Source organism: Calypte anna, chromosome 26 (genome assembly GCF_003957555.1).
Source record: "Calypte anna isolate BGI_N300 chromosome 26, bCalAnn1_v1.p, whole genome shotgun sequence".
Classification (NCBI taxonomy): Eukaryota; Metazoa; Chordata; class Aves; order Apodiformes; family Trochilidae; genus Calypte; species Calypte anna.
In genome coordinates, this window is record NC_044271.1 from 3,735,439 (window position 1) to 3,757,569 (window position 22,131).

At 53.2% G+C, this 22,131-nt stretch overlaps 1 protein-coding gene across 2 annotated transcripts; it reads left to right on the forward strand.

Annotated features, from left to right (window-relative positions):
• The first annotated feature begins 8,386 nt into the window (after positions 1-8,386).
• TMEM183A (transmembrane protein 183A) lies at positions 8,387-21,514 on the forward strand. 2 transcript variants are annotated; one of them, XM_030465474.1, is made up of 8 exons: positions 8,387-8,519; positions 9,256-9,345; positions 11,725-11,880; positions 14,138-14,297; positions 15,734-15,914; positions 19,515-19,595; positions 20,179-20,334; positions 21,037-21,514. In XM_030465474.1, the coding sequence occupies exons 1-8, from the start codon at positions 8,423-8,425 to the stop codon at positions 21,220-21,222; spliced, it is 1,107 nt and encodes a 368-aa protein (XP_030321334.1). In that variant the 5' UTR covers positions 8,387-8,422; the 3' UTR covers positions 21,223-21,514. The 2 variants fall into 2 exon arrangements, with proteins under 2 accessions (XP_030321334.1, XP_030321335.1); XM_030465475.1 differs by lacking the exon at positions 11,725-11,880 and having other exon boundaries at positions 8,396-8,519.
• Positions 21,515-22,131: the final 617 nt, after the last annotated feature.

Here is a 22,131-nt window from a genome sequence, read left to right on the forward strand (position 1 = left end):
CTGAGCTCTGTGGGGGGGTTCACAGGACACTGAACCCTCGAGGTGCTGGATCAGAGCTCACTCCCCCAAAGGAGAACATCACCTCACAGGTGCTTGTGTGGTATTTGGGAGACTTTGGGATCTGAGTAATTTCCTCTCCTGGCTGATCAGCCTGGGAATAAACCAGCCACAGACAAAAACAACCTCTGCACCTTTTTTGACTCCTTCCTGCAAACCAGTCTGGGGGGGAGATGTGAGAAAGGGGCCAAGTTCTAGCTAGTACAGCTGCCAGGCACTGAACTGTGGGGCAGATTAAGTGGATTATTGAGGCTGTAAACTTCCCACAAGCCTCTCTCCACTTGCTGTCTGCAGCTTCTGGCACCCCGAATTCCTGCGTGGGGAACAGCAGTAGGCACAGCCACCAAGTCTGTTTATCATGATGAAGATCAAGTTTATGACACCCGTGTTAATGCCACAGCAAGGCCATAAACACCCCTCCTGATTTTGGAAGCCAGTGGCCAGGCTTTGGGAGGAGAGGAGCTCTCTGAGGATGCACTGCACTAATGAGGCTCCCAGAAAGGCAAGAGCTGGGCCAGCAGCATGGCCAAACATCCATCCCCTTCCCCCTGGGTCTGGCCATCCAAAGGGCAGCCCAGCTCCTACCTCTTGGCTACTGAATGCCCCGGGGCCACCAGCCCCACAGCTCCACATTTCTTCTGCCCCAGCACATAAACTGCACTGTGGGTGATGCTGTCTGGGAAGGGAAAACCCATCTGTAATTACAGGGGAAATTAATTTCTACCAAGGAAAGGTGGAAATGAGAACTTCAATCAGTGCAGTTGATGGATGGGCAGCAATTCCGGGAGGGATTCCCTTCCCCTGCTGGATATCCCACCCTGGAGATGGATCCTGTCTCCTCCAGGGGCTGGCTGGAGACTCAGGCAGGAAGAGCATCCTTCCCTGCTTGCTATTTAAAGAAATGGGCTGCACGCTGTCAACATCTCACCTCCCCCTGGAGGAGCTGGGCCCAAGCTCCGCTTTTCCTGGCGTGGCTCTGCCTCCCCGACCTGCGGGGAGCTGAGGCTGCAGGGAGAGGCATCACGCAGCAAAAAACCCAGGGAACTGCCCTCTCCTGGAAAGCGGTGGCAATGGACAGGAGGATGAGGGAAATGAGCTCTCAGCTGCCACTTGATTTTTGTTTTAGGGTTTTTTTTCTGATGCAATTAAAGGCAGCCGCCCAGCCGGTGCCTCCTCCTGCTTGCTAAGAGAAGCGTGGCAGGAACTGAAAATCGGGAGCTGAAGGGAAAAAAAAAAATAAAAATCTGCATTTCAGCTAAATTCCAGGCATGTCAGTCCTGCAGGATTACAGAGCTGGAGACAGCGACCCGTGAGCTGATTCCAAACACCAGGAACTGAGGAAAGGAAGGGCAACTTGGAGGACACGGGGTCAGTCCCCTCCTGGCCAGGAACTTTTGGCTCTGTCTTTTGGAGGAGGTTTGGCACCCAGCTCCAAGATGCTGCCAGCTCCCCGTGGCAGGATGGAAATCACTGCACATGGGCTGAGGGGAAGGCAGAGCTGCTCCATGCCCAGCCTGGCACAAAAAAATGAGGGAGATGAACATCCTCTTGATTCTTCTGAGCATCCTCAGTGTGCAAATGAACCAGAGGGCTTTACCAGGGCCCCACCAGGATTTTAATCTGCTCGACCACAGCACAAGCAGGAGTGGAATCCAATTATATCAGCACAACTTTTTTTAGCAAAGAGCCTTGAATCATTTTCCCTGCTTCTCTTCCAGATGGGCCCAAATGCAGACCTGTCCCCCAACACTGCAGTTGTTTCGTGCCATATTTTCCCTTCATGCCTCCCAAATGCCAACTCGTGTGAGCACACCCACACGTGCACCCACCTCCAAGCCTTTTGGCATCATTTGCTCACAGAGGAGCCCTTTAAGCACTGCAAACTCCCAACCACATCCCTCAGGAGCCTGGCAAGGGCTTGGATCCACTTGCAGAGCCCAACACCAGAGCCCTGACCCTGGGTCAGGACCAGATCAACCCCATGCCTGGTGTTTCACAGAAAGCAGCTGTAAAGTGAGGGGTTGTTATTGCATGTAACACCTCTCTGGGAAGAAAAGATGGGCAATGGGTCTAACATCCCTCCCTTCCAGTTAATAGCCCAGAGACCTCCCAGCTCCTTTCTGAGAGCCATCAGGGAAACCTCAGACTCACCAAAGCATTCTGTAGGAGGAAATTAACTGTAAAATAATGTTTCAAGGTTTGCTAAAGAACCTCATACCTGTCTGCTCTGCCAGAAAACGTGAAATGGCACCACCCAGGCAGGAGACAGACACTCACATCAAAGTCACTCCCTGTCCCCAGAGAGCAGAGACCTCCAGAAGCATTTCCAGCTGGGTCCCAGTTTGGGTTCAGCACCCTCTGAGCCTCCCAGGATGCTTCCGTGGGAACTCCCACTTCCCACACACTGTCAGGCTCTTTCCCAGCACTGACTCATGGCCATGATCTCCCACCCAGCACACCCATTTCCCACCCAGCTCACACCCACTCAGCCCCCTCCTCCTCACACCACCATCCCTGTCCCTGTCCCCCTGCACCCCAGTGGGAGCTGTCTGCAAGGGCAAGGTTTGCAGGAATGGCCCTCAAAAGATAAAGACCCAGGTTTTCAGGGTGGTTTTTACTCCTGGCACCTGCTGAGACAGCTGAGACCTGGAGGAACCCAAATCTCAAGCACGTTCAAACCCTCAGCATCTGCATTTTGACCGCAGGAGAGTGCCAAAGCACAGCCAGACAGAGCTCCCAGCACCTGCTGCCCTCACCATGGAGGCCAGAAAGCTGCATGGAGATGGATGAGGTGTTCAATCCCACATCCGAATACCCAAAGCTGAGCTGACCACCCCAGAATACAAGATGTGTTCATCAGTCCCACCACTGGTGTCTCAGGAACCTGCTGGTCTGGGGCCTCCTCACTGCCCCTCCAGCTGATCCAGATCCCACACTCACTCTGGGCTGTCCCCTGGAAAAGAGATGCAGGAGAAGCAAGGACCAAACCTGGGAACTCATCTGAACACCTGAGCACCTCCAGGCACCAGGGGGATGGCACCAGTCACCTGTGCTCCCTCAGAAGTCTCCATGGGAGTCCCCAGAGATCAGTCTCGTTTCTTCACCAGCACCATCCTGAGATGCAGGAGGAAGCACAAATCCCTGAGGCTCCCAGACCACCTGAGCTATGAGGACATCAACATTCCAGCTCCTGATCCTGGGCAGCACTGCAACCAAGCAGCTCTGGAACCACCCAGACACGTTCCTCCAGGTCCCAGAGCCCAGCTCACACCTTGCCTCTTTACCAGCTCACTCATGAAGTGGCACACTGGTGTCCAACCCACCAGGAGAACCTCATTCCAGCAGAGGAGCAGATGGTGGCAAACGAGCTTAAATGAACACTTTGCCAGCCCTGACTTGGCCAAAACCAGGACATCCCCAGAAGGTTTTGCACAGCTTTAACAAAACCAGCTTCCTAAGCCAATTGCTGCCATAATGATGGCATTTAGGGGATAAACAAGCCCTTAAAGGCTGGTGTTATTCAGAAGAAAAATCAGGGTGTCTGGAGGCAGCTGGCCATGGCCATGATAAGATGGGCAACAGAGGATGGGAACCAGTGTGAGCAGAGCTGGAAGCAGCCAAGCTGGCTGGATGCACACTGGGCTGGTCCAGCCCCAGGCATGGTGACATCCACCCAGAACCAACATCCAGGCTGGAGCAGCTCCGTGGGCATTTACCTGGTGCCAAACTCTGGGCTGAACCAGCCCCAGCAACATCTGCCTGGAGAGCAACCCCACGAGCTGAGCGTGGAGCTTGGTGCCAGGCAGATGCTCCTGGGGCTGATCCAGCCCTGAGCTCAGCCCTGGGTAGGTGCTTGCAGGGTGGGTGGGTGCTCAGGGGGCTGAGGATGCAGCACCGAGGGATGCAGGAGGATGGGACACTGGGAAGCCAGACGGGCAGAAGGCCAGGGCAGGACCAGTCTCACCAGTATGCCTGCCCTCCCCCTCAGTGTAAGGTGGCAGCATGGGGAGAGCACTGGAAAGGGCAGCTCAGGACTACCCAGGGGCAGAGAGCAGCTGAAAATCAAGGCACCCCCCTGCCCACACCTGGGCTACAGGAGGCACTGCCCCCCCAGATGATGCAGACTCCCGGAGGGGTGGATGTGCCCCCTCCTTCACCCCTCCTGCCTGCACACCCAGCAGGGATGGGGCAGCCTGGAGCCAGTGGTGCAGGGAACTGAGCCGCCCCTCGGCTATGGGCTGAGCCCCCCCCCACCTGGGGACATCAAGTACCCTCATGACCCAGGTCGGGGTAAGGATGGCATCACTCCAGCTCAGACACAGCCCACGGGAAATGGGGGAGTTCAGCGCATCCCCGGCCTCAGACACCCCCTCCAAAGGTAAGGGCGTTGGGAGACAAAGCACCCCCGGGCTGAGCCATCCCCTCCCGGGGGGCCTGAGCATCCCTGCGGGGCACAGCGGGGCAGAGCATCCCCAGCCCAGCCCCACCCGGGGACCAACGGTGGGACCGGAGCCCCCCCGGCCCGGCCCCCTCGGGGGAGCGGAGCATCGCCGCGGGGTGCCGAGCATCCCCGGGGGGAAGCCCAGCATAGCGGGAGGGTTCCGAAAGGCCAGAACCCCTGAGTCCAATCCCACCGGGGAGGGGGGGGGCCGAGCATCCCCTTCTCGGCTTCACGGGGAGGGGGGCACCAGAACCGAGCATCCTCCTCCCGGCTCCGCGGGGCCCGAAGCATCCCCGTGGGCAGCCCTGGGGCCGCCCGGCCCCGCCCGCACTCACCGGCCGCCGAACTCGCTGGAAGCCGCCGCCGCCGCCGCCTCCCGCTGCCCGCCCCGCCCCGCCCTGCGTCACCAAGGACACGCCCACGGACACGCCCCGAGTGGTCACGCCCCCCTGGGTGGGGGTCCCCATTGGAGGGGAGGGGGGAACTGGGGATGCCGAGGGGGTAGGGATGGGATGGGGGTCCCTGGGTGGGGGTCCCGGAGTCCTCTGGGGGGGTAAGGGTGTCCCTAGGGGGCAGGAGCCACCCGGGAGGGGCGCGCAGGAACCTTCCTGGGGGGCAGGGACCTCCCTGGGGGGTCGAGACCAAGGTGGGGCTGGAACCCTCCTGGGTGCAGGAGCATTCCATGGGGAAGAGACAATTCCGAGAAGCGGGGAAGGAGCCCCGGGGTGGAGTGAGGACAAGGATAGGCAGGAAGCCCCTCGGGAGGAGCAGAAAACTCCCGTGGGGTTTAGGAGCACCCCCCCCCCAAGGGGTTGTGACTCCCCGGGGCCTCATCCAGCCCTAGAGGAAGGAGTGGGGCTGGGCTATGGGGCAGCCAAACCCCCAGTGAGCCCAGGGACCCCCATGCCAGTGGGGGAGCCAAGAGGGGTCCAGGCGGGGGTCCCCTCCTCATCCTGCTGAGGCTCAGCTCTGAGGGGGGCAGAACGGGACACGTTGCCCCCCTTGGTTTGCACAGAGCTGCTCAGCCTCATCCCCCTCCCCGGGGAGAGCCTCAAACCTCGGGATCTGAGGCAGGGACAGTCCCTGAGCTGCAGTGGGAGCAGCAGCAGAGCCTCCAGCAGCCTGCCCAGCACGGGGGGCATCGTTAGCAGAGAAACAATTAATTAGTGGCCCCTGAAACCCAAAGATGCTGCCCCTGCCCTGCACAGGCATCCTCAGCATCCCTCAGCATTCCTCAATATCCCTCTGTATCCCTCAGTACCGCCCAGTATCCCTCAGTACCCCCCAGTATCCCTCAGGATCCCTCAGCATCCCTCAACATCCCTCAGGATCCCTCAGTACCCCCCAATATCCCTCAGGATCCCTCTGTACCTCCCAATATCCCTCAGCATCCCTCAGTACCCCCCAATATCCCTCAGCATCCCTCAGGATCCCTCAGCCATGCACAGGGATGAGTTGGATCTTTGGAGAGCAGAACCTGCATCCCACTGGGCTGGCTCAGGGCCCGCGAGCTCCTCCCGAGGTGTTTTTGCTGCTGGAGGATTTTGGGGAGGATTCAGATAAATTCCCCCAACCCACTGGAGGAGTGGGTGTGCTGGATCTGAGCACTGGTCAGGCTGGGGAACAGCTGCCTTCATGCTGCTTTTGTCACATCCTGGTAAAATTTCTCCTGTTTTCCATGTGCCAGTTTCCTGAGCCCAGAAATGTATTATTTCGGTTCTGCAGTTCTGTTGATGAACTGCTTAGTCCCAGAAAAACATTTTCGGGTACCAAAGAAGTGGGTAAAGCCATCAGCACCGGGATCTGGTTGTATGAACCACCATCCCCCTCAATTCATATCAATTGTCTTAAAAACAGAGGAATTAGAAAAAAAACCATTTCTGTCTGGGAATGGCCTTTGTGGTCCGGGCTGACCAAAACTCCTCTCAGCTCTGAGATAAATTCTTTGCTGATAAAATGCACTTAACGTTTTTTTAAAAGAAATGTTGAAAGAAGGAAACACGGCCAGGACTGTGCAGTTATATAAACCATTAGCTGCTGGAACTCGGGAGAAACGTGGAATTCTCTGTAGCACGAGCGTTGCCTGGCTCTGGGGAGGGATGAGAGCTGGGAACATCTCCCCGTGGCCTCAGCCTCCCGGGGCAGCAAAGGAGCAGAGGAGGGAAAAGGAGCAGTGGTGGAAAAACCCCAACGTTCTGGGGGGTGTTGGGTGCCTGTGGAGGGAGGGAGAGCAGGACAGGGCTTGTGCTCCTCTGCTGTGGGGTAAATCCCAAAGGAAGGCAGCAGGACCCCACCAGGAATCCCCCCAGCTCCTGCTCTGGGCAGACTCCCCATTTCAGCAGGAATTTGGGGAGGGGGAGCAGCAGCCTGGAAATCAAGCCCAGAGTTTGTGCTGCTGCTCCTGCTTTGCCTGTGCAGAGCCTCTGAGTGAGGACCCACAGAATCCCAGAACCATCCGGGCTGGGAAGGGCCCCTCTGGGATCCTCAATCCAACCCCTGATCCGCTCCCCCCGTGGCTCCCACCCAGCGCCACATTCGGGCTCTGCTTAAAAACCTCCAGGGATGGGGAATCCACCAGCCCAAACCAGGACACCCGGGTTACTGGGAGGACTGGGAAGTGGGGCAGGAATTGCCTCAGGGGCCTCCATCAGAGTGAGGACTGGGGGCAGACTTACTGGGAGAACTGGGGAGACAATGACCTCAAGTGTCCTTGTGACTGTGAGGGGACAATTACCTCAGAGATCCTTGTTACTGGGAGAACTGGGGGAGAATTACCTCAGAGATCCTTGTTACTGGTAGTACTGGGGGAGAATTACCAGAGATCTGTGTTACTGGGAGAACTGGGGGAGAATTACCTCAGAGGTCCTTGTTACTGGGAGTACTGGGGGAGAATTACCACAGATCCTTGTTACTGGGAGAACTGGGGGAGTATTACCTCAGAGATCCCTGTTACTGGGAGAACTGGGAGACAGTTACCTCAGAGATCCCTGTTACTGGGAGAACTGGGGGACAGTTACCTCAGAGATCCCTGTTACTGGGAGAACTGGGAGAGAATTACTTCAGAGATCCCCTTTACTGGGAGAACCGGGGGAGAATTACCACAGATCCTTGTTACTGGGAGTACTGGGGGAGAATTACCTCAGAGATCCCTGTTACTGGGAGAACTGGGGGAGAATTACCAGAGATCTGTGTTACTGGGAGTACTGGGGGAGAATTACCTCAGAGATCCGTTACTGGGAGAACTGGGGGACAGTTACCTCAGAGATCCTTGTTACTGGGAGTACTGGGGGAGAATTACCTCAGAGATCTCTACTTCTGGGACAACTGGGGGACCGTTACCTCAGAGATCCCTGTTACTGGAAGAACTGTGGGACAATCACCTCAGTTACTGGTAGAACTGGGAGAGAACTGAGGAGTCATTACTGGGGGGCAGTAAATCTCCCCTTCAGTTCCCCCATGCCTGGGGGGGAGCAGGAAATGGCCTCAGAGCCCTCACTGCTGCAGGGGGGACATCGCCTCAGGGGCTCCCTGACTGGGGGGGGGGGGCACACACAATTAATTCCCTCAGAGGCGGCATTAATTTAATTTATTTTATTTTATTTAATTAATTTAATTAATTTAATCTAATTTAATCTGGGGGCTCTCTCCCCGGGGTCCCTCGGTGCCGGTGCAGCCCCCAGGCACAGGCTCTGCCCTCCCTGAGGTGACTGTGAGGCGGGTGGGGGTTGGTGACATCCAGGGGGACCCTCCTCTTCCTCGCTGCTCTGACGTCAGAGCATGGCGCCGGCCGGGTCGCGGGCGGGTGACGCCATAGCCGATGACGCCATAGCCGGTGACGCCATGGCCTGTCGCGGGGCGGGCGGGGCTGGCGCTGTCCCCGCTGTCCCCGCTGTCCCCGCGGCCCCGCTGCGGCCCGGGCGGGACATGGCCCCGCGCTGCCGCCCCGCCGCCGCCGCCATGCCCAGGAGGGGCGCCCGAAAACGCCTCAAGTTCCGGGCTGACGATGTCTGCTCCGAGCGCGGTGAGGAACGGGGCGGCCTGAGGGGAGCGGGGCGGGGATCCGGGGGCTGAGGGGATCCGGGGCCTGAGGGGATCCGGGAGCTGAGGGGAGCGGGGAGAGGGGGATCCGGGGCCTGAGAGGATCCGGGACCAGGGAGGATTCGGGGCCTGAGGGGAGCGGGGCGGGGGGGACCCAGGGCCTTTAGGGGTGATCCAGGGCCTGAGGGGAGCAGGGCCCGGCCCTACCGCGGGGAGCGGGCCTGGACGGGCTGGAGAGGAGAGGCTGAGGCTGGCTTGGGGCCTGAGGGACAAAGTGGGCTCGGCCGCGGGCCTAGGAGGGCCTGGGCTCGGTCAGGGTGAGGGGAGCTGGGGAAGGAGGAGGGGAGGTGGGGGGTTTGGTGTGGGGTAATGAGCAGCCCTGGGCTCCCAGGGAAGGAAGAGGCTGGGCCTGGAGGATCAACCGGGATTGAGTTAGGCTGCAGGGGGAGGAGGGCACGGGGTTCAGTGGTGGTGGAGGAAGTCCCGGGCAGGGTGTGGATCCCCTGGGCCTGTCAGGCTGAGGGGCTGGGGCAGAGGCTTCCCGGGGCTCCTGGCCTGCACCTCTCTGCTGAGGCTTCTTTTCCTGCTTGTGCACCTCCTGCTCACGCCTCTGCTCCTGTGGGAAGTGTCTCCTTGAGGGATGGTGGCTCTCGGGCCTTCTACCTCCTCCCCTGTAATCCATAATCCCACTGACACCCTTTTTCCTGGCTGTTCTGCAGTGACAGTAGCAGATTATGCCAACTCAGACCCAGCTGTCGTGAAATCTGGACGGGTGAAAAAAGCTGTGGCAAATGCAGTTCAGCAGGAAGGTGAGTCTGCCCTGGGGAGCCTGGCACCCCCAGGCTGCTCAGCACCCACACCCCTTTTGCTGGGCTCTGCATGATGTGGGAAACTCCCCCTTTCATGCCTGGAAATGAGCCCCTGTGCCTCTGCAGAATCAGGGGTTTGGGATCTCTGCAGAAAACCTGTTGGAAGTCGAGTAAAAATTGCTGAATCTTTGGCAGTCCCTGGAAGGCCTCGTTCTATTAACTAATGGGTGTTATCTCCTGCCTGAAGCAGAAAATAATGTGACAGAGTCCTTATTACTCTGTTACCTCATACAAAACTGTGGAGAACACCATTATCAGGTGCAACTCTGTGCAGTGGGAATAAGTTGTGACAGTTCTATGAATGTGTTCCCCCTCTGTGGGGCAAGGAGGTCTTTTGGGGGTGTTGTTTTTCCTTGGTGAGCTGTATAAACAAGCAGTTTCCTGGAAAGGTGTTGCAATATTTTGTTATCTACTTCCTCCTTGGCTCTGAGCTGCTGGGAGCAGTCTGAAATAGCACACACCCTGTTTGCTTGAGAAGTGTTTGGGCCTCAGCTCCTGACTGTCAGACAGGCTGGAATCACAGAATCATGGAATGGTTTGGGTCATCAAATCCCCTGCACGGGCAGGGGCAGCTCCCAACCTGGGGCCTTCAGCACTGCCAGGGAGGGCACCAGCAGCATCCCTGGAGGTGACTGTGATGGCTGAACCCTTCATAGAGGAAAACTCTTGTTATGTTGCTGAAATCTTACACATTGAAAGAAAAACAAGTTCTTTGCCTCTGTGTCCCTCCCAGGGAGGCTGTACAAGGGGGTGATGCTGCTGAACACCCTCTTCACCTGCTGCTTCTCAAAGTTTTAAGATCAGGACACCTCCTTTTTGTTGCATCCTTTGGAGTAGGCTGGGGGCCTCCCTTTCCCACCCCTCTCCTACTCCCCCTTCTAGAACCTCTCTTTGAGGCTCTGCCTCCCAGTGCTTCTCACATAATCCCTGTTTTCTGCTGTGTCCCAGCCCCACCCCAAACACATCCAGCAGCACCAGCTCTGGACAGCTTCACCCCTGCTGCACCCTGCCCTGCTCTGCCTCTCCTCCTCTCTAGATGGCCCCAGGTCACAGCAGGGCCCTGCCCACCCCTTCCTCAGCTCTGTCCAGTCCTGGGCTTTCCCCTCCCTTCGGGATCCTCCTCCCCAGCCCCAGGGCCCTGCTGCAGCCTTATCTGGAGGGGTCATGGTGCCTGGGGCACCTTATCTGTCCCAGGGTGACACAGAGTGGGGACAGCAGGGAGCTGTGGGGACATCAGGGAGCTGTGGGGACAGCAGCCTCTGCCCAGGATCTTTAGCCTTTGGCTTCACTCAGCTCCTGTCTCTTGGCTCCAGGTAAACATCCTGCTGCCTTTCACTGCCAGCCAGCAGGGAGCTTCAGGGTGGAATTTTTCTGAGCTTTTTCCTCCCCATCCTCACCCCAGGAGATGGAGAGAAGGTTCCTCCCTGAGGGGTTGCAATAAAGCCTGATTCCCTGTGTGACTGAGCCCGGGCTGGTGCCTCAGGTGTTGATCTGCCCTCAGCAGAGTGTGACAGTTGCTTTTTCTCAGCCCCTCTCTGAGGCTCTGGCAGTTGTTGGTCTCTCTCTGCATTTGATGTCACAACTTGCTGCCAGGCCTCTTGCCACTGATTTCTCTGTGCTATGGAAGGTCAGGTGGGGAGGGCAGTTGGGTTTGTCAGGGGGGCTCTTTCTGCCCTGACAAGCCCTGAGTTTATAGATAAGGTTTAAAAAGGAGATTTCCTAACAGGGATGTGTCTGGACATCTCCCCAGAGGTAGCTGCTCTCCTGGTCAGGCCAGAGGCTGCAGGGGACATGGGGCTCCTGTGTGCCTGGCACTGAGTGATGCTGCTGATGGATTGTGTGGCATCAGCCACAGGATCCCTTTATCCAGCTGAGGAGGGAGTGGATCTTCACACAACAGTTAGGGAGTGGGAGCTGGCTCTGGAGAGGCTGAGCAGTGCTCATGGGAGGAAGCTCCAGGGTGCAGGGGAGGCAGGTAGCACTGTAGCAAAAAGACCTGTTGCTTTATTCAGAGTTGTAAACAGCTTCCAGTAAACCAGGGGGATCATCTGCATAATGTGACAGCAGTCATCCTCATTGTTCATTCTTTAAAACATGAAGCTGAATAATTGTGTTTCCAATGCACTCACCACTAATCTTGCTCTGACACAGTAATCCTCAGCCCCAGGATTTGCTTCACTCTCCAGGAAGCTGTAGTGCAGTTCATGTGCTGCTGCTTCACAGTGGCTCTGGCACAGGTTCCACTGCAGTACCTCCTGAACTTAGATCACCTTTTCCTCTCTGCTGCTCTGCCTAAAGTGTCATTTCTTGTCTCTCTAGTAAAATCCCTCTGTGGGCTGGAAGCTTCTTGTGTTCCTGCTGAGGAAGTTCTCTCTGTGTCAGGAGAATCTTGTGAGAGCAGTGATGAGATGGACACAAAGGAGGGCATCAGTGGGCGAGCTGCCTCTAGGAAAAAGAAGAGCAAAAGGCACAAAGGTAAGAGGGGTGGGGGCTGTTCTGCACCCCTGTGCCTGTGGTGGCACTGACACTGATGGCTCTCTACAGGCTCCTCATGGGGCTCCTTGGGCTGTTGTGGGACTTAAATGTGAACAAAGAAATGCCAAGGGTTTGCTCACTCTTAAACCTGCTGAGGTCCACAGAGGTGTTGTCTCTTCACAAAGGCAGAGCTTTGGGTGTGAAATCGAAGCCTGGGGAGCTCCTTGTTTTCAGGAAACTTCCCTCAGTATTGGAAAACCAAAGCTGCTCTTCTAAAGAGTTGTGAACCTTTGCCACTGGAGCTGTCACTGCCCTCAGCACGTGTTGGAGGCAGGGTTTGCTCTGGGGAAAAGCAATGCTGCTGTCCAGGCTGGGTTTGCTGGCAAATCCATTCTCTGCCTTCAGGATGTTTTAAAGCTTGGGGTTTGTTACAAGTGAGCTGAGGGCTCTTCTTCCAGCAAGCAAGTGAATTTGGCTCTAGTTGGCATCATAGTAACCAGGGAGGTGTATCCTGCATTTGTGCAGCTCCACAGAAAGCAGTTTGCAGCATGGTGTGAGCAGTGAACTGCTGCTGCACTGTGGAATCCTGCAGGAGTTTTAGTAACAGGTTGTTTTCAGGTTGAGAAACAAATTTTAACTTGGTTTCTTGAACTTCAGGAAAAAATGAACTTCATTCATACTGATTTCTTTAACACATGAACCTCCACCACAGACTGCAGGTGCCCAGTGCTCCTCTGGGGTAGGAGTTTTAATTATTAGGGTGTCCTTGGGAATTCAGGGGAAATAAGAACATCCAAGTGGCTAAAGTGATGGGAGTTACACATCTGGATACAAAACTGTTTCTGCCACTGCATTGGTGACACCACACCTTGAGTACCGGGCCCCTCACTACCAGAAAGACATTCTGGAGCAAGGTCAGAGAAGGGCAACCAAGCTGGGGAAGGGTCTGGAGAACCAGTCCTGTGAGAGCTGAGGGAATTGGGAATGTTGAGTTTGGAGAAGAGGAGGCTGAGGGGAGACCTTCTTGCTCTCTACAGCTCCCTGGAAGGAGGTTGCAGGGAGGGGGGTGCTGCCTCTTCTCTCAAGTGAACAATGAGAGGACCAGAGGAGGTGGCCTGAAGTTGGCCCAGGGGAGGTTTAGACCAGGTCTGAGGAAGAATTTCTTTAGTGAGAGAGCAGTCAGGGGTTGGAATGGGCTGTCCAGGAGGTGCTGGAGTCCCCATCCCTGGAGGTGTTTAAAAACCCTGTAGCTGTGGGTGATCCAGACACTGATACCTGTGTTTTATGTGTTTTACTGGGGGGATGTTGATGTCTGGATGCAGTGATCTTGGGAGATCTTTTCCAGCTGTGACAGTTCTGTGATTCTGTTCTAGCACAACCTTGTCTTGCTTCTCTTATGTGTTTAGGAAAGAAAAAATGGTGGTAGCCCAGTGCTGGCTCTGGCTGCACTCTGCAGCTCAGCAGCTTTATGCTCTGATGGCTTCTGGAGTCACTGAAAGGGCAGAGTGGGTGTCACAGCCCACTCTGGGTGTGCCTGCCATCAGGCTGTGGTGGTGTAGGGAGGTGATGACATCCAGAGCTTTGCTTGGCACTGGACTTTGCAGTCATCACAGGAGGATAAAACAGCCCTTTGTTATCAACCTGCTCTCTTAGGATTACCTCTGGCACCCTCAAGTTCTTAAAGACCTCCTTTATGCCACGTATTCACAAATCTCCTAGCAGTTCTTTTCTGTTAAAACTGTGAACAAGTTGCACATTGCCCTTTTTTTTTTCTTTTTTGATAAAAACACCTGAGCTCAGTCCTCCTGTGTGTAAAGTATTTGCCACCCAATTTTCATTTCTCCACTCACATGTTGGATTTTAGCTGTTCAGGGGTCAAGCATTGAAATGGGGTCTGGAAAGGCTGTGGGGTTTCCATCCTTGGATACAGTCAGCTCTTGATTGGACAAAATCCTGGAAAAAACAATCTAATTCAGCCTCTTTTGAGCTGGGCTCTTTGGAATAGAGGTTTCCAGAGATCCCTTTTCATCCTGAATCATTCTTTAGAGCTGCCACTCCAAAGGGAGGACACAGGGGGGTGGTGGTGGCTGCCTGGGTGGGCAGGTGCCTGCTGCTGGAAAGCAGGATAACAGAGTTGGACCAACTTGGGCTGCTTTGGCTGACAGATTTCAGCTGCTTATCCTCTGCCCAGTGGGGAAGCAGATATGAGCTGATAAAGAGGTTATTTACTACACTAACATCCTTTCATTGCCTCCAGAAAACCTTGAGGGAGGTGGAGGAGAAGAATACCCCATTGATATCTGGCTGCTCTTGGCTTCCTACATCCGCCCCGAGGACATTGTCCGGTTCTCTTTGATTTGCAAGAAAGCCTGGACTGTTACTTGCACTGCTGCCTTCTGGACCAGGCTCTACAGAAGGTGAGAATTATTCAGCAGTGACCAGCTCTGTAAATAAGGGAGTGATTCCCTGTGGGTCCTGCAGTGTTTGTGTGTTGGTGTGGTGACAGGGGCCTCGTTTGGCAAGGGGTTGTGGTGCACTGCATGTGCTTTGGATCTGGAAAGCTGGATCTGTGTGGCATATTTCTGTATAAAACCTCAAAGCATTGGGTGGTTTCTGCTTGCTATGGCCCACACACTCTGTTTGTCACAGTGCTTGGTGTGGAGAGCTCTCCAAGTGCTTACAGAGAGGTCACCAGCAGAAGGGACTGATGGAAAACTTGCCCTGCCTCAAGCTTTGATCATGGCCACCTTCGTGTAATTAGGGTGCCCAGAAAGAGATAAAGGCATTTTGGAGCTGTCTCAGGGGTGAATTAAATTTATTAATAAAGTCAGAGAAGATGTTAATAATAATAATAATAACTTAATAAAATTAAGTTATAAATAAAGTAAGGGAAGAAGAACAAAGAGATGGTCTCGAAAACCTGAAACAAATCCTTCTGTCCTACCACATGGCACTTGGACTTGCCTTTAGTTTAGGACAGAGCATTGGCTTTCCATTTCCATATCTGTTGCCCAGGAGGTGCAGGCAGAAGTACAGAGCAAAGAGCAGGCCTGGTCATCCTCAGCCCTGTTTGTTAATTCCCAGGTGAAGGCTCCTGATCACAGAATGACCCCAGAGTGCTGGAATTCCAGCTGCTCAGGCACTTCAGCTGCAGCAAGTCGATGGGAATCTGCAGGAATCTGCAGACCTTTGCACATCCTGCAGCTAAAACACCATCTGGTCTCTGTGGGCAAACTCTGCAAGGAATTCTGGGGACATTGTAGCATGATACACTTGTGTGTATGTGGGTAGAGTCTTTGAGACTGTCCTGTGATTCCATATAGAGCTGTACTTGAAGCATGCAGAGTTGGCAAGAGATCCTCTGATGGTCAGAGGAGTAGAGCATCTGCCACATGAGGAGAGGCTGAGAAACCTGGGTCTGTTCAGCCTGGAGAGGAGAAGGCTCAGGGGAGACCTTATAATGATGTTAAAGGGGCTGCAGAGAAGATGGAGACTCCTGGTTGACAAGGAGTCCCATGGACAGGACAAGGGGAATGGCCACAAGTTGCTCCTGTGGAGATTCCATTTGAACAGAAAAGGACAATTTTACCCCGTGAGGCCATTCAGACATTGGAATGGTGTCCCAGGGGAAGGGGTGGCCTTTGGAGAGTCTCATCTGAGACATCTCACATAATACCAGGAGGGCTGGAGCAGAGGGTGACCCCTGAGGTCCCTTCCAAGCTGACACTCTGGGATTCTCTGATTCAACCAGATGTTTGGTTTTCTCTCAGCTCTGAGCCCTCCCCAGGTCCTTTTCCCCACCCCTCTGGCATTCTGAGCCTGCAGCCTGGGCTGGTGTGTTGTTTCCCTGCAGACACTACAGCCTGGATGCCTGCCTGCCCCTGCGCCTGCGCCCCGAGTCCATGGAGAAGCTGCACTGCCTGCGGGCCTGCGTCATCCGCTCCCTCTACCACATGTATGAGCCCTTTGCATCCCGAGTCTCCAGGAACCCAGCTATTCCAGACAGTACTCCTAGCACTTTAAAAAATTCCAGAGTAAGTGGAACCACTAGGGAGGTTGGCTGTGTCTGAGGTCTGTCTCTCTGTAGGTTTTTCTTTTGGTTGTTTGTTCTCCTTTTAGAATGATGTTCAGGTGGCCTCCACTGAAGTTTGGGTGTAGAGTGATTAGTAACTGAACAGTGACTTGTTTTGTACAAGTATGCTGTTATTTCTATCTGTATCCTTGCTACTACAGAGGATTCTAGTTATTCTTCTGGTTAACTTCTGCCAAAGACCTACCACAGCATCTTTCTAGACAGTAGAAAGGCACTTGCTTCACAGAGTAACAGAGCTGCCAGGGGTATTTGCCACTCTCCCCTCTGTTGCAAATTCGTTGCTAAACAGAGGTTGCAGTAGGATCAACTTTTGAATCTTGTGCTTTATTCTGAGGCTGTCAGCCTGGATACATCTTTTCTCTATAGCAGGAAGCTGGAGATGAAAAGTGACACTGGTAGCCCCTGGAAGGGACTCCTTTCATCCTACCTTCTGCAGGTCACCCATCATCTTTGGTGTCTGGGCAAGGGAGGGCAGTGAGGTTGTGAGCATGGCCACTGTGCAGAGCAAAATGTGGGACTGGGGCTGCAGCTGCCTGGGGCTGTGAAGGTCTCTGGTGCGGGCAGGCAGTGCCCTGTGCTGTCCCAGCTTGGAGCACTTGCATATCCATTCCTCTTTAATTGCTTTTGACCATTAACTCTGAAGTGTCTCCATGTCTCTGGTTTGAACTTACAACTGGCTGATACTCTGTGAGCAGCTTCAGCAGCAATGGGAATTCTCCACCTTCCAAAGTCAGAAACCTGTTGAATGAGGTTTTTGGAGCCATGAAGTGGCTTTGGTTCAGCAGTTGTGCTTTCTTCTCCATGCAAAATAAGAGCAACCCCATCTACCTGTATGTCACATTCCTACTTTCTTCCTTCCTTTCCCTGGGTGGGTACTGGAAAAAAGGAGTCATGCACTAGGGAGCATCCAGCAGTAACACAAGCAGGTGGTGCTGCAGAGCAGGGGAAGAGCAAACAGTTCTGTGTAGAGTCTCAGCTCTGCATCCAGAGCTCCTCATCCTCATCCTGAGTCCCCCCTTTGGGTGTCATCTCCCTTTAAAAAAAAAAAACAAAGAGCAAAACATTTTTAGAAAATTCCAACTTAATCTTAGTTCTTCTGAGTCTTAACATCCTACAGCTGCTCAGCTCTGGTAGCCTGACTGTCAGAGCTGGGAGCCCTGAGGTGTTGCTGGCAGGGTCAGCATTTTGGAAGCATTCCCACTGACATCATAACGGCTTTGGTGCCCACTGCTAGTGCTCCTCCTGTACTAACAGTTTGAGGCTGATTTTTTTTTTTTTTTAAAAAGGAAATTAAATGGTGATGAGGCTTTGTTAGAATGGCAGAGGTTTGACCTAACACCAGAGCTTCTCCTGAGTCTGGTCTTGCTGTACTACTGCATTGCAAGGCCCTGAGCTCTGCCTGTGTCTCTGCACAGGGGGTAGGGAGGAGGCTCTGACGTTGCCCCCCCACATTTTTGCTCTCATGGTTTTGGTTTTGCTTTGGTTTTACCTTCAGGGGTCGTTGAAACTCAGCAAAACGCCTCCAAAAACTGCATGTGGCGAGAGAGCCCAGAGCCAGGTGTTATCCAATCTAGCTTTTCCTCTTTAATTTCCTTTTTTCTTTCCCTAGCCTAGCTTGTGTGGGACACTGGAGCTGTTATGGTGTCAGCAGAAGTGTTTGCCCTTTAAGACACCCCCATTTTTTTGGTGGAGCGGCACGGCTGAAGGGCAGGACGCCTGACCCGTGGACGACACCCTCTGCCCCTTAGGAGGTACTGACCATTTTGTGCTTCACTACTTGCCATGAGCAGACAGGCAGCTCTGGAGCTGTCTCTGCAGCTGAACTGCAAATGCCACTGCTGGGGAGTTCAGCTCAGCAGCATCTGCTGCTCTCCTGAGTGACAAAAGATCTGCAGGAGGTTTTGATTAGGAAATAAATCTGAGAAGCACCTTCTCCCAGGTGGTGGTTACTTGGTGCATGTTTCTGAGCTTGACTCCTCGTGGCTTTGCTGTTCACCTCATGAAAATTATGGAGATAAAGGTCCTTGAAGGACTCTGGTTTGTGGACATGACTTAGAGTTGAAGTGAAGGGTCTTGTGTCACCTTTAGTCTCTAATCACAGGGTCCCCAGGGCAGAAGCTGCCTCTGGCTTTGCTTCTTGTGGGGCCACACTATGAAATTAAATGTGTGCTTCACCCTGCAGCCCAGTCAGAGCTTCTCTTGGTGTAGGAGAGACTGTGTGTAGATCAGGAGGAGTTTCTTTACCTGTATGAGTCTTCTTTTTCCTGCTGACACTTCTATAAGATAAGACCAGCTGTGGGCTGGCAGTTGTGTTATGGAAACAGGTCCAGTGGTGACTGGACTGACTTGCTGGGTTCTTTTCTTGGCCTTTAAAGGCAGCCTGCTTCTACTCACTGCTAGTCTGGGTATTTCCCTCCTGCTCTAGTGTAATACAGGAGTTCTGCTGAGACTCCTGCTCTGGAACAGGTGCTGCATGCTGGGGTGAATCCTGTGGCCCACACAGTCAGAACTGGGTTACTTTAGATGACTCCTTGTGTTTGTGTGCATGGGAGAGCAGTGCTGGTTACCTCTGATGTGGTCTGAGGCCCTTTTCTCATTTTCTTTTTAAAAGAGACAGGGTGTTGATCAGCCTGTGCTACCCTGGCAGTGGTGGTTGTGCTCTCAGTACATTGGTCAGTGCACAGTGATGTCAGTCACAGAATCAATGAATTTTCAGGGTTGGAAAGGACCTTTAAGATCATCCAGGTCCAATCCCCCTGCCTGCCTCCCACCAGATCAGGTTGCTCAGAGCCCCATCCAGCCTGGCCTTAAAACCTTCCAGGGATGGATGGAGCTTCCACCACCTGTCTGAGCAGCCTGTGCCAGGGTCTCACCACCCTCGTGGTGAAGAACTTCTTCCTAACATCTCATCTAAATCTCCCCTCCTCCAGTTTGAATCCATTCCTCCCTGTCCTGTCACTCCCTGACATCCTAAAAAATCCCTCCCCAGCTTTCTTGTAGACCCCTGCAGACCCTGGAAGGCTGTGTTCCAAACCTTCTTCCTTCTCCTTAAACTGAGACCTCTTGACACCACAGTGGCTCAGGAACTTTCTCATCTAACACCTCATAGCTGATGCATTGACTTTGGAGTTTCCCTCTGGGTTCTCTCCTTGATTCTTCTTCGGTTTTCAATTTTTTCTCACTTTAGTGCTGTTTGGAGTTCACTTGATTGGGAGTTCTTGGTGGGGAGGGAAAGGGGTGAAGTGGAACCACTCACCTTACAGCAGGAACAGGTGGTGCCATGGGATTTTTCTGTTCAGCACATCAGTGGCTGCAGGTTGGATCATCCAGTGGCAGGATGAGTTGGCCAACTTGAAACTGGGAGACCTGAACTTAAATTATGTTCTTTGAACATAATTAATTTGAATAAATGGCTCCTAACTGCTCCTGTGTAATTGGAAGTCTTTGTGCTCTGCTAAGATGTATTTAAAAGGATATACCCCGAAGGGTTTCATAATTTTGTGTTTCTTTTTTTTTTTTCTTTTTTTTTTTTTAAACTCAGTGTCTGCTTTTCTGGTGCAAAAAGATTGAAGGGAACAGACAAGAAGCAATGTGGGAATTCAACTTCAAGTTCAAAAAGCAGGTATGAAAAAAGAACCAAAGTGGCTGTGACTGTTTTGAACGAGCAGTGGTTTTTCTGGGTGGAAGGTGGAAATGTTTATGCAGTCAAAACATGACTCTGACTCCCATGATGAACTAAAGCCCAAGTTTTTGGGCTGTTACCAAGATATTTTAAAATCCTGGATTTTTTAGTTCCTTGTTGGGTTTCCTTCCCCCCCCTGTAAGATATGCATCATTTCTTACCCCAAATAATCTAATCTTTGGGTCATTGCTACTGATTCCTACCAGAACAAGTTTATTAGGCTTGTTAGGGTGTTTGGCTTCTTTAGGGCTTAAAATGTAGACCAAAATCTGAAACCTCTTGTTTTACCATTGCAAAGATTTCCCAGAGAAGTGAAGAAAGGCAACACTGCCAGTGAAAACCCCCTGTAGTGGCTCTCAGGAGAAGCAAATAGGATCAGGAAACCTGGGGAATTCTGCAGCTTTCCCCTCTCCAGAGGTGTTCCTGCAGATTGCCTGTCCTGAGCCATGGCTTTTTGTCAGTGCAGTGCTCTGCCTGCCAGTCAGCACTGCTGGGAGCTGCTCAACTCTCTCTGTCTTTCAAGTCTCCCAGATTCAAGAGCAAATGTTGCAAAGGTCTTCAGCCACCCATTCAGTATGAAGAAGTCCATACCAATCCGGATCAGGATTGCTGTCTGCTGCAGATCACCACCTTCAACTTCATCTTCGTACCAATTGTCATGGGAATGACATTTACCTTGGTGAGTGTTGGGGGAACCTGCCAGGCCAACATTTCAAGGGCAGTTCCTGTAAGGAGATGAGGAGGACACTTCTGTGGTGTGTAAATCACACTGCTCCATCAGCAAACCACTTCTGGGATGGTAGGGTTACCCATGAGAGGAAATGCTGAGGATCTCCTCAGTTTAGCTGCTGCATTTCCATCAGCTCTTCCCTGTCTGGTGCAGCAAATGTGTAGAGAACATGCAAGGAGCAGATGAGTTGTCAGTTCTGCAGCAGGGCAGAAGAGGTGGGGATGCAGAAAGGGGTGGCCTTCCCTCCTCAAGAAAATCCCTCCTTACCTTATGCCAAAACTTAGATGAGGAAATTCTTTCCATGTCTGTGTGGTCCCCAGTTGCTGGGATAAAGAGAACTTTTGAACCAGCTTCCCCCAACTCAGCTCCGAGTAGCTGTGCTTAGGCAGGAGCAGTGGTAAAATCAGGGCAAATCAGGGCTTCTGGAGAGGTTGGAGGGCAGAGAGTTCCAACCCTCCTCGGGCAGCCTCTTGCTGCCAGGTTCAGGTCTCTGCCAGCCCACCAGAACCGCTCCGAATCCAGTGCTGAAGCCCTGAAACACCCAGCAGAGTTCAGTAGCCTTCACACCACCTCCCTTTGGGATTTCTGGAAGGTGTCTGGGTTTCAGACACCACGTTGTGTTTCTGAGGCACCCCTCTGTCTCTCCTGCAGTTCACCATCAATGTCAGCACAGACATGAGGCACCACCGCGTGCGCTTGGTCTTCCAGGACGCCCCCGTCTGCAACGGGAAGAAACCTCGGCTGGAGCAGGGGGTGCAGGTGGTGCTGGACCCCGTGCACAGCGTGAGGCTCCTGGATTGGTGGCACCCACAGTACCCCTTCTCTCCAAAAGCTTAGTGCCCTCCCGATGAGTCCGCAGCAGCCGGCGGGGGGACGGAATCTGTCGGGCTGAAGAGAATCTCTAGGAACCAGGAAATCTTGATTTTTATTTCTGAAATAAATTCTGCGATCTCCTTGCGAGTGGCTGAAGCTGCTGAGGTAGTTGTATGTATATAACTTCTGGTCAGTGATGGGCAGAGCTGAGTGTAAAGCAGAAACTATTTGTAAACACACTTTTATGTAAAATCCATGTTTTATGATTTGAAAGGAGCTCCCTGGAACTGTTCATTTAAAATCCTTTTGGTGCTAATGAGTGTGGTCCTGTCTTCTGTTGTTCAGGAAGAAGCAAGAGGTTTTGCTTTCCAGCTTTGATGTGACCAGAAACTATTTACAAACTAAAATCCATGTTTGTTTCACTGCAGCATGGTGGTGTTCAAACACAGTGATATGTCAGAGTCTGAGAAGCAACAGTGATCAACAGTAGCACTAATTCACAGTCCAACAGATCTGAGTTTAAGGAGAGAAAAAAGCATAAATGATCAAACAAAGGAATTGTTTCGAGGAGGCAAAAGTCTGTCCTGGACCTAAAGATTCTCCGAGTTCTCACACTGATGTTTCCCCTTTGAAAAGAAGATCTAAACCTTGAAAACCAGGAGGTGCTTTTCAGAGAAGATAAAGAGAGGGAGGGAGAGGACATGGAGGGGATGAAGGACTTGGTGTCTTCCCTAAGAGCAGTGGAGCAGTGTTGGCCTCCTGGCACTGGAAAGCCCAGAAGCAATTGGTGATCTGGCCCTTGACTAAAGAAATCAATTTCTTTGAGGAAGAGGCAGCCCCAAAAAACCTGCTCAGCTTGGAGCTCCCTCTTCTCTGGGGCAGGAGCTCCAGTGTGTGTGTGTGCACTCCCCTGGGGAGGTGTTGGTTCAGCTG